We start from the raw sequence: 12,055 nt of genomic DNA on the forward strand, positions 1-12,055 counted from the left end.
GACCACAGCAACGCGTGGCAGGGGACAACTAGTAAATATAATAAAAAAATGTTTGTTGGCTTCCTTCTTGCTTTTGATGATTGTCTGAGTTATTTCGAAATAGACTTGTACTATTTATTTTTCTGCTTTCCCTGTTTTCTTTGCTATGGATTTTCAACCAAGTGAGGGCACTCCCCCCCCCCCCCCCAATTCCCCAGTGTTTGATCCAAGCCTTTCTGGGTGAATGCAAAATCCATGAAGCAGGAATGCCTTGTACCTTTCCAACTTTGGCGAGGCGGGTCAGTTGGTTTTGTAGAGGGATGGAGGGTGGGTGATGGAGTTGGGAAGGGGGCGGGGTCCTCCTTTCCCATCCCGCGCGGGGGGGGGGGGGAGAGAAAGGAAACAGAAAGGGGCGTGGCTTGGCCCACCCCTGGCCCCGCCCCCATCCCGGCCCGGTCCCGGGGGAGGAGGCTGTCGGCCTGGGCGTCACGTGGACCCCTCTCCCTCGCCCCCTCCTCCGCCTCCCATCCCTTTGTTGTAGCCCCAGCCGGAGGAGCAGGAGCGGCAGCATCAGCACCGGGAAAGAGGAGGAGGAGGAGGAGAAGCAGGAGGCGCGCACAAAGAGGCGAGGGATGCGGCCCGGCTGGTGATCGCCCTTCCCGCTTTCCAGGGCAGTCCCCGCCATGGCGGCCTCGCCTGGATCTGGCCATGGTTGCAACGGAGGCGGAGGCGGCGGCGGGGCGGTGATGCTGGCGCTGGCGGTGGCCGTGGTCGCCTTGTCCCCGGCCCGGGGCTCCAACCCGCTCTCCCCGGCAGCGCCCGCCTCCTCCTCGGAGTGCAGGGGCAAGGCGGGGAGCAACTGCTCAGGTGAGATCAAGATACATGGAGATCCAGAGAGGGGATCGCTCAAAGACCCAAAGCCCGGCGTCCCCCCCTCCCCCCCTTCCGAGGAACCCCGTCCCTCCAATCTGCTCCATCCCCATCTTGAGATGTGTCACTCAAGACCGAGACAAGCTTCTCCTCCGCACGTGGAAGGAGCCATTCAAGGGAGACTCCTGCCCTTGCCGTACAAAAGGCGGCTCAAGAGATAGGCAGCCTGGCTCCTCCGCCTTGGAGCCCTCTGGCCAGCAGCACCATGGACCAAAGTGGGACTCAAGAGCGGCTCTTCCAGCCTTTCTGTCCCGATTAGCTACAGCCCAAAGCCTCCCAGCAATATTGGCAACACTCTTCTTGAGGGGAGGCATTGCCTCTATGTGTTCTCTGAGTCCACACTGCCATATATCCCAGTTCAAAGCAGATAATAGGAGATTTTATTCAGCTGTGTGGAAGGGGGGCTCAGATAACTCAGGTCCCTTCCACACAACTTGGAATATCATGGCAGAAAATGCCAAAATATCTACTTTGATCTGGGTTATGCCATATATTCCATGTGGGATTTTCACATACAACTCAGGATATCAAGGCTGAAAATCCCACAATACCTGCTCTGAACTGGGTTGAATTGTATCCTGCGTTTGTGGTGAGGCGTTGAATGCTTGCCTCTATGTGTTCTCCGAGTCCACACTACCATATATCCCAGTTCAAAGCAGATAATAGGGGATTTTATTCAGCTGTGTGGAAGGGGGGCTCAGATAACTCAGGTCCCTTCCACACAACTTGGAATATCATGGCAGAAAATGCCAAAATATCTACTTTGATCTGGGTTATGCCATATATTCCATGTGGGATTTTCACATACAACTCAGGATATCAAGGCTGAAAATCCCACAATACCTGCTCTGAACTAGGTTGAATCATATCCTGGGTTTGTGGTGAGGCATTGAATGCTTGCCTCTATGTGTTGTCTGAGTCCACACTGCCATATATCCCAGTTCAAAGCAGGTAATAGGGGATTTTATTCAGCTGTGTGCAAGGGGGGCTCAGATAACTCAGGTCCCTTCCACACAACTTGGAATATCATGGCAGAAAATGCCAAAATATCTACTTTGATCTGGGTTATGCCATATATTCCATGTGGGATTTTCACATACAACTAGAATCATAGAATCAAAGAGTTGGAAGAGACCTCATGGGCCATCCAGTCCAACTCCCTGCCAAGAACCAGGAAAAGGGGTCAGGGTATCATGGCAGAAAATCCCACAATACCTGCTCTGAACTGGGCTGAATTGTATCCTGGTCTGCGTTTGAGGTGAGGCATTGAATGCTTGCCTCTATGTGTTGTCTGAGTCCACACTGCCATATATCCCAGTTCAAAGCAGGTAATAGGGGATTTTATTCAGCTGTGTGCAAGGGGGGCTCAGATAACTCAGGTCCCTTCCACACAACTTGGAATATCATGGCAGAAAATGCCAAAATATCTACTTTGATCTGGGTTATGCCATATATTCCATGTGGGATTTTCACATACAACTAGAATCATAGAATCAAAGAGTTGGAAGACACCTCATGGGCCATCCAGTCCAACCCCCTGCCAAGAAGCAGGAAAGGGGGTCAGGATATCAAGGCAGAAAATCCCACAATACCTGCTCTGAACTAGGTTGAATTGCATCCTGCGTTTGTGGTGAGGCGTTGAATGCTTGCCTCTATGTGTTCTCCGAGTCCACACTGCCATATATCCCAGTTCAAAGCAGGTAATAGGGGATTTTATTCAGCTGTGTGCAAGGGGGGCTCAGATAACTCAGGTCCCTTCCACACTACTTGGAATATCATGGCAGAAAATGCCAAAATATCTACTTTGATCAGGGTTATGCCATATATTCCATGTGGGATTTTCACATACAACTAGAATCATAGAATCAAAGAGTTGGAAGAGACCTCACGGGCCATCCAGTCCAACTCCCTGCCAAGAAGCAGGAAAAGGGGTCAGGGTATCAAGGCAGAAAATCCCACAATACCTGCTCTGAACTGGGTTGAATTGTATCCTGGTCTGCGTTTGTGGTGAGGCGTTGAATGCTTGCCTCTATGTGTTCTCCGAGTCCACACTGCCATGTATCCCAGTTCAAAGCAGGTAATAGGGGATTTTATTCAGCTGTGTGGAAGGGGGGCTCACATAACTCAGGTCCCTTCCACACAACTTGGAATATCATGGCAGAAAATGCCAAAATATCTACTTTGATCAGGGTTATGCCATATATTCCATGTGGGATTTTCACATACAACTCAGGATATCAAGGCTGAAAATCCCACAATGCCTGCTCTGAACTAGGTTGAATCGTATCCTGGTCTGCGTTTGTGGTGAGGCATTGAATGCTTGCCTCTATGTGTTGTCTGAGTCCACACTGCCATATATCCCAGTTCAAAGCAGATAATAGGGCATTTTATTCAGCTGTGTGGAAGGGGACCTCAGATAAGTCGGATCTGGCCACGGTGGTCCACGCTCTTGTTACATCCCGGATAGATTACTGCAACGCACTCTACGTGGGGTTGCCTTTGAAGACTGTTCGGAAACTTCAATTAGTCCAGCGGGAGGCAGCCAGATTGCTCACGGGAGTGTCATACAGGGAGCATACCACCCCTCTGTTGTGTCAGCTTCACTGGCTGCCGATCCAGTTCCGAGCACAATTCAAAGTGCTGGTTTTGACCTACAAAACCCTATACGGTTCCGGCCCAGCGTATCTGTCCAAATGCATCTCCCTCTACGTCCCACCTCGGAGTTCCCCTTCCACACAGTTAAATCGAATCCCACACTTTCTGTTTTGAACTGGGGTATTTGGCAGTGTGGACTCAGATAACCCAGTTCAAAGCAGATATTGTGGCTTATTCTGCCATGATATTCCAAGTTATATGGCTGTGTGGAAGGGACCTGAGTTATCTGAGCCCCCCTTCCACACAGCTGAATAAAATCCCTCATTTTCTGCTTTGAACTGGAATATATGGCAGTAAGGACTCAGATAACACATTTCAAAGCAGATATTGTGGGATTTTCTGCCTTGATCTTCTGGCTTATGTGGCTGTGTGGAAGGGCCCTGAGTTATTTGAGTCCACACTGACATAAATTGTAGTTCGAAGCAGAAAATGTGGGATGTGTGGAAGAGGTCTATGAGTGTTTTTTATTTCGAAGTATGCTTGCAGGGAGTTCTGAACATGACTTATTTATTTATTTATTTATTTATCTATCTATTTGCTATAATTCTATCCTGCTCTATCTCACCCCAAAAGGGGACTCAGTTTTGCAGTTTTGGCAAAGTTCAGTGCCTCATTGCAAATGTAGATAAGCAATACAAGACATCAAGCAATTGAAAACAGAGAAAACATATTAAAACAGTTAAAACATAATGCATAGTCCCATAGTCGTCTTTCGTGCTGCTACTTTCATATCGACTCCATATTGCACTACTCCCCAGACGGCTGGTTCCATAGTCTGGTCTTGACTTTTTTCCTGAAAACCAGGAGGGAGGGAGTTCCATAGCCAAGGGGCCACAACTGAGAAGGCCCCGTCTCTCATTCCCATCAGTCGCGCTTGAGAAGCAGGCAAGACTAAGAGCAGGGCCTCCCTGGCAGATCTTAACACTAACCAATTCATAGGGGAGAGATATGTTCGAACACGTAAGTTAGGCCAGAACCATTTAGGGCTTTATAGCGTAAAGCCAACACTTTGAATTGTGCTTGGTAGCAATCTGGCAGCCAGTGGAGCTGACATAACAGCCTGGCTTGGAGATGGGACCCAAGTCTCAATTTTAATGTTTTAATCTATTCATATATTTGTATATTTTCAATGGATATAATAATTATAATAATCTCTTCATGGCTCGAGGCTGATCACAAAACAACAAACATATGTCAACACAGCAAAAACACTACAAAGACACACAGTAAAACATACCTCCATAAAAGTTATGTACCAAAACCGGTCTCTATGAAAGACATATCAAAACAGAGAAAACAGAGATTAAACAAAGGACATGCATTATGCAAATGCTTCTATGTTAAGCCACTTAGTGTATGGAAAGCTAAGGCAGGGTATAAATTAATATATTATTATTATTATTATTATTATTATTATTATTATTATTATTATATGAGGACTTAAAAATCGAACTGCAAAGACTCTGGCACAAGCCAGTAAAGGTGGTCCCAGTGGTGATCGGCACACTGGGTGCAGTGCCTAAAGACCTTGGCCTGCACTTAAACACAATTGGTGCTGACAAAATTGCAGAGGAACAACAGGAAAAGTTGACACAATATGAGGATTTAAAGATAGAACTGCAAAGACTCTGGCACAAGCCAGTAAAGGTGGTCCCAGTGGTGATCGGCACACTGGGTGCAGTGCCTACAGACCTTGTCCTGCACTTAACCACAATCGGCGCTGACAAAATTACCATCTGCCAGCTGCAGAAGGCCACCTTACTGGGATCTGCACGCATTATTCGCCGATACATTACACAGTACTAGATACTTGGGAAGTGTCCAACGTGTGATTCAATTCAACAGCCAGCAGAGTGTCTGCTGTGGACGCATCTTGTTGTGTTTATAATAATAACAACAACAACAACAACTTTATTCTTGTATCCTGGCACCATCTCCCCAGAGGAGCTAGGGGTGGCTTGCACAGAGCACAAGGTGCCTAAAGCAGAACATAAAATGTAACAAATTAAAAATACAATTAAATACAACGTATGGACATACGAAACATCAACTAACATTCAATTAAGAACAGCAGTCATCAACCAATGGCAGTAAGCTACTAAACACGTAGCCAGGTAATAATAATAATAATAATAATAATAATAATAATAATAATAGGTTCAGGGCCCTTCCACATAGCCATATAACCCAGAATATTTTATTATTAATTAATTAATAATGTTTATTTATATCTCACTTTATCTCTCCGCACAGAGATTCAAAGCGGCTCATAACTAAAAATATTTCAATGCAACTTCAAATATACAAAAATATTAAATCAGTATTAAACAACATTAGTATCAAAACAATCCCGGTTAAAACCAACAAAGCATATAAAATCACATCACAAAAATAACAGCGGCTTATTTTTTTTAATTTACTATCATAGAATCATAGAGTTGGAACAGACCACATGGGCCATCTAGTCCAGCCCTTCAGGGAAAGCACAATCAAAGTATCCTTGACAGATGGCCATCCAGCATCTACTTAAAAGTTTCCAAGGAAAGAGCTTCCATCACACTCCAGGACAGAGAGTTGCACTGCTGAACAGCTCATACAGTCAGGAAGTTCTTTCTAATGTTCAGGTGGAATCTCCTTTCCTGTAATTGGAACCCATTGCTCCGAGTCCCAGTTTCCAGGGCAGCAGAAAACAAGCCTGCTCCCTCTTCGTTATGACACCTTTTCACATATATACATGGCTATCGTGTCTCCTCTCAACTTTCTCTTCTGCATGCCAAACATACCCAGTTCTTTAAGATGCTCCTCATGGGGATTCATGGTCTCCAGAACTTTGATCATTTTAGTTGCCCCCCTCAGAACACTTTCCAGCTTGTCAGTATCTCTTTTGAACTGTGGTGTCCAGAACTGGACAAAGTATTCCAGGTGAAGTCTAAGCAAAGCCGAATACAACGGTACCATAACTTTGCTCAAACTAGACACTACATTCCTGGCAGATAATTCACAATATCTGCTTTGAACTGGGTTATCTGAGTCCACACTGCCATATAATCCAGTTCAATGTGGATTTTATATAGCTGTGTGGAAGGGGCCTCAGTTACTGGTATTGACTTATATCGAATGCACACCTTTTTTTTTTTTTTGCTAAATTACCTTGCCAAAAGTAGGTTGTGCATTAGATTCACATAATATGGTCATCTTAGGCCCCTTCCACACAGGTGTATAAAATCTACATTGAATCGGATTACATGACAGTGTGGACTCAAGTTCAAAACAGATATTGTGGATTATCTGCCTTGATATTCTGGGTTATATGGTTGTGTAGAAGGACCTATAGTTCTGAGCCTAAGGGGAAGCTCCTTCAGGAATTGCACCTGGAGCTTCTCTTTGAGAGACATCATTATTTTAATGGCCGTGGCTCAATAATATGCAATGCTGGGATTTGTAGTTTGGTGAGGCATCAGTGTTCTTTGGCAGCCCCCATCGCACTGACCCTCGGCAATTGAACGTGGATTCATTCTACAGCACAAGTGAACCCTGAGGTTTTCTTTTCCGTTGCTGAAATCTTTGGTATTCTAATACTTTAGTTTTTAAAGAAGGAATTCAAAACAGGCAGCTACTGTAATGCATAGTTTTTGGGCCAAAGAGTACACTTTTTGTCGCTGCACATTACATTCAGCAGCAAACACTTTTTTGGGTTTTAGGGTTTGGAAAACTGAGGCGCGTGTTAGATTCAATGGTGCATGAAACTCCAGTAAATTACGGGTATGTGTCATGTGCACTTTACCCACATAAGTCATTTTAGACAACGCTTTTAGTAACACAGCTCAGGAAACAAACTTTGAGCGCATTGAACCACCAGAGAGCAAAGGTGTCACTATCTCAGCCCCCAGATTTTGGAATATTTTGAAATTCCAAGATAAGAAAAGGTGCCTCGGGGTCAGATCCTCTACATAGCTACCCAGCAGTGCATTTTTTGGAACATGGGATTTCTCAGAAGGTGTTATGTTGCATTGTCCTTTCTAAGCTCTAGGCCCATACTTGCTTCTCAGGGTGTAAGTTATGTTGAATTAAACAGGTCTGAGTAGATATGCATAGGAGTAAGCTGCTATTCACAGCCTTGAACATGTCTTTCTAAAGTGTCTACATATATATATATATATATAGAGAGAGAGAGAGAGAGAGAGAGCACAAGGATCTGTTGCTCTCGGGCGTAGGATTGCAACCCAAATAGAAATGAATTTTTCGGGCTACATGGCCATGTTCTAGAATCATTCTCTCCTGGGGTTTTGCCTGCATCTATAGCAGGCATCCCTCAGAGGTTGTGAGGTTTGAATTTTCACCCATAACAAGTTGTTCTTGAGTCACAGTGAGTTGAATGGGACTTAGACTCCTTCTCCACTGCCATATAAAATCCATATTATCTGCTTTGAACTGGATTATATGGCAGTGTAGATTCATATAAACCAGTTCAATGCAGATAATGTGGATTATCCCATTTGATAATCAGGATTATATTGCAGTGTAGAAGTGGCCTTAAATGACTACTAATTATCCAGTAATATTTCTTTACATCATAAACTCTTAGACTGGATCTACATTGCGTTATATCCCGGGTTTTGATCCAAGATTATCTGGCAGTGAAGACTCCTATAATCCAGTTCAAAGCAAATAACCTGGGATATAGAGCAGTGTATCAGCCTTTGGCCCACCCACTGTGTTTTATTTTTCATTATGTTATTTTGTACTGTTTATTTTACTTGATTGGTTTATTTATTTTATTGTGATGTTATTTTGTTGTTTATATTTTATGTTGCTGTAATATATCGCTGGGCTCGGCCTCATGTAAGCCACTCCGAGTCCCCCTTTTGGGGAGATGGTGGTGGGGTATAAATAAAGATGATGATGATGATGATGATGATTTGAAACACCAAAAGATGAGTCCACAGCAGACACTCTACTGGCTGTTTTATTAGATCATATGTCGGACACTTCCCAAGTGTCTAGGACTGTGTGATGTATCGGCAAATAATGCATGCAGATTCCAGTAAGGTGGCTTTTTGCAGATGGCAGATGGTAATTTTGGCAGTGCCGATTGTGTTTAAGTGCAGTCCAAAGTCTTTAGGCACCTCACCCAGTGTGCTGATCACCTATTATTATTATTATTATTATTATTATTATTATTATTATTATTATTTTACTGACAAAAAAGCACAGTATGTCACAGCAAACGAGATCTATATGCTGGATTTCGTATCATAAAATCACAAGTCGAACACTTCCCAAGCGTCTAGGACTGTGTGATGTGTTTTCGAATGATGCGTGCAGATCCAAGTAAGGTGGCCTTTTGCAATTGACAGATCGTGATTTTGTCGATGTTTATTGTTTCCAAATGCCGACTGAGATCTTTTGGCACGGCACCCAGTGTGCCGATGACCACTGGGACCACCTGTACTGGTTTATGCCAGAGTCTTTGCAGTTTTGGAACACAATACACCAGACATCATGATTGTGGGAAAGAAAAAAGTCTGGATTATTGATGTCGCCATTCCAGGTGACAGTTGCATTGAGGAAAAACAACAGGAAAAACTCAGCCGCTATCAAGACCTCAAAATTGAACTGCAAAGATTATTATTATTATTATTATTATTATTATTATTATTATTATTATTCCTTACATCAAAAGCTTTTACTTCTAGGTAGGTTCAACACACACTTCCTGGGTTCAAAGAAGTATATAAAACGTAAGCAACATAACCACACGTATGCATTGATGCTCTTTCCTTCATGCACATGTTTCCCACGACTATAATTTTCATCCCATTTTTTGCCTATACAGGCACTGACTTCCCTCACCATTCATATATATATATATATATATATATATATATATATATATATATATATATATATATATCTTGAGGGACCAGTGTGTCCATTCTCTCTGGACATACGGTCCTTTCTTGCAAAGCCAGAGTGCTGAACACAGGGAGGGAGGCTTCTGGTCAATCTGGGAATGGACACGCTGACCTTGTGTGGGCAGCGAGGTGTCAACAGTTCATGTCTCTGGAACCAGTGCCGAGAGGGAGTGCCAGTTCATTTTTCTGCATCTGGGAACAAAAGACCTTGCTTGCAGCTCTGGTTTCAAAAAACGTGCTTTTATTTCAGTTGTGGCACCAGCGGGGAAATTATTCCCCTTTCAGAGGAAATAAAAGTCGACTCTCTCGCGCCCCCTCCCCTGCTCCCCAAACAGGAGGCGAGGTCTTTTGTTTCCGCCTGCGGAGTGTATGTGTGTTCAGGCCCATCACCCTGGCTAATGAATGCAAACTACACTCTTCACCTTTAGCTTCCTTCGCCCACTTCTGTGGCTTCAGAAAATGGTTCGAGAAACAAAAGAGATTGCAGAAGTGCTCCTGTAGCTGTAACCTATTTAAGTAAGCACCTAGTTTTGTTTTTTAATTTTTGTGCTGTTCAGCACTAATAAATATATAAATCCTCACATCAAATCTAGCTCTGGTTGGTTGCTAAGAAAAGTCATTGCAATAAAAAAAACATACATTTCTAAAATATGAAAGCTGTGTCTCTTGGCTGCTTTATCTAGCTAGGAATAGGAAAAAGGGCCAGCAGGACACATTAAATCATAAGGTCCGTCTCTCCCCCCCCCCCCATTAGTGGGGAACGTTAGATGACAATGTGGCTTGTGCGTCTATAGCAATATTTTTCTTCGGCGTATTTCTATTTTGTTCTGTCTCAGACTTGGGTATTTTACCTTCAAGCGGTTGTTTCTCTCCCTCTTTTTTTCACTCCATCTCAAAAGCATGGATGATTGCTCTGAGTTGATTGCCAGTTGAAATTACGTGCCACCGCTAGTGCCAGATTGATGAGAGATTCATGAGAGGTACTTGTTGTCCTCCAATTCCATTGTCTTCCCGGAGAAGCAGAGGCAGTTGCCGCTTTGCAAGCAGCTTGAAGCGCTTTGTGGGATGGTTCGCTTTGGATAGTGTCTGTTACTAGCTGTACCAGCTTCTCTTCTGCTGTTCAGCTAAGTCCCATCGGGATATACTCCCTACTAAGTATGTGGAGGATCATGATCTAAGCTTGCAGTCCTCTGTGACTGAACAATTAATTAAGTTTCATTGGACATGGTGGGATTTACTTCCAAAAACCATACGTAGCATAGGGATGCTGAACAAGTAACACAGGTCCCTTCCACACTACCCTATATCCCAGGATCTGATTCTAGGATTTTAAGATCGTCCCACCTTTGTCACAAGCACGGTTGGCGGGGACGAGAGATAGGGCCTTCTCAGTGGTGGCCCCTCGGCTATGGAACGCCCTCCCTAAGGACATCAGATCGGCCCCCTCCCTTTAACATTTAAAACTTGGCTCTTTAAGGAGGCATTTGCAAATACAGGGTAACAGACATAGGAAAATGGAATGGTTGACTTTTTTTTTTTTGTCGTGTCAGGAGTAACTCCTGGTGTGAGAGAATTGGCCGTCTGCAAGGACATTGCCCAGGGGACGCCTGGATTTTTATTTATTTATCGTGTCATCAGCAACCATTGAATTACAATTCTAACAGAGCAAAACAAACACAGAGATTAAAAAGAAAAAGAAAAAAAAAAGAAAAAAAAACCACACAGATTTTGTAAATTTGGTATTTGGTTAAATGTCCTTTGACCAGTATCTGGCCACTTGGAGTGCCTCTGGGGTTGCCGCAAGAAGGTCCTCCATCGTGCATGTGGCAGGGCTCAGGGTGCATTGCAGCAGGTGGTCAGTGGTTTGTTCTTCTCCGCACTCGCATGCCGAGGATTCCAACCTGTAGCCCCATTTCTTAAGATTGGCTCTGCATCTCGTGGTGCCAGAGCGCAATCTGTTCAGCGCCTTCCAAGTCGCCCAGTCTTCTGAGTGCCCAGGGGGGAGTCTCTCATCTGGTATCACCCATGAATTGAGGTGCTGGGTTTGGGCGTGCCACTTTTGGACTCTCGCTTGCTGGGGTGTTCCAGCGAGTGTCTCTGTAGTTCTAAGAAAACTATGTCTTGATTTAAGTCGTTGACGTGCTGGCTGATACCCAAACAGGGGATGAGCTGGAGATGTCTCTGCCTTGGTCCTTTCACTATTGGCTGCTACTTCCCGGCGGATGTCAGGTGGTGCAATACCGGCTAGGCAGTGTAATTTCTCCAGTGGTGTGGGTCGCAGACACCCCGTGATAATGCGGCATGTCTCATTAAGAGCCACATCCACTGTTTTAGTGTGATGAGATGTGTTCCACACTGGGCATGCATACTCAGCAGCAGAGTAGCATAGCGCAAGGGCAGATGTCTTCACTGTGTCTGGTTGTGATCCCCAGGTTGTGCCAGTCAGCTTTCGTATGATGTTGTTTCTAGCGCCCACTTTTTGTTTGATGTTCAGGCAGTGCTTCTTGTAGGTCAGAGCACGGTCCAAAGTGACTCCCAGGTATTTGGGTGCGCTGCAATGCTCCAGTGGGATTCCT

General features: G+C 44.5%; 1 protein-coding gene across 1 annotated transcript in view; it reads left to right on the top strand.

Moving 5' to 3' along the window:
- The first annotated feature begins 423 nt into the window (after positions 1-423).
- The window catches only part of TMEFF1 (transmembrane protein with EGF like and two follistatin like domains 1), a 190,461-nt gene continuing 178,829 nt past the window's right edge, over positions 424-12,055 (top strand). Inside the window, exon 1 of the mRNA XM_060774632.2 lies at positions 424-846. Coding sequence (XP_060630615.1) covers positions 663-846 — 184 coding nt within the window. The 5' untranslated portion in view covers positions 424-662. The remainder of the gene's footprint in view (positions 847-12,055) is intronic.

The sequence above is a fragment of the Anolis sagrei genome, chromosome 4, assembly GCF_037176765.1.
Source record: "Anolis sagrei isolate rAnoSag1 chromosome 4, rAnoSag1.mat, whole genome shotgun sequence".
NCBI classification, from domain to species: domain Eukaryota; kingdom Metazoa; phylum Chordata; class Lepidosauria; order Squamata; family Dactyloidae; genus Anolis; species Anolis sagrei.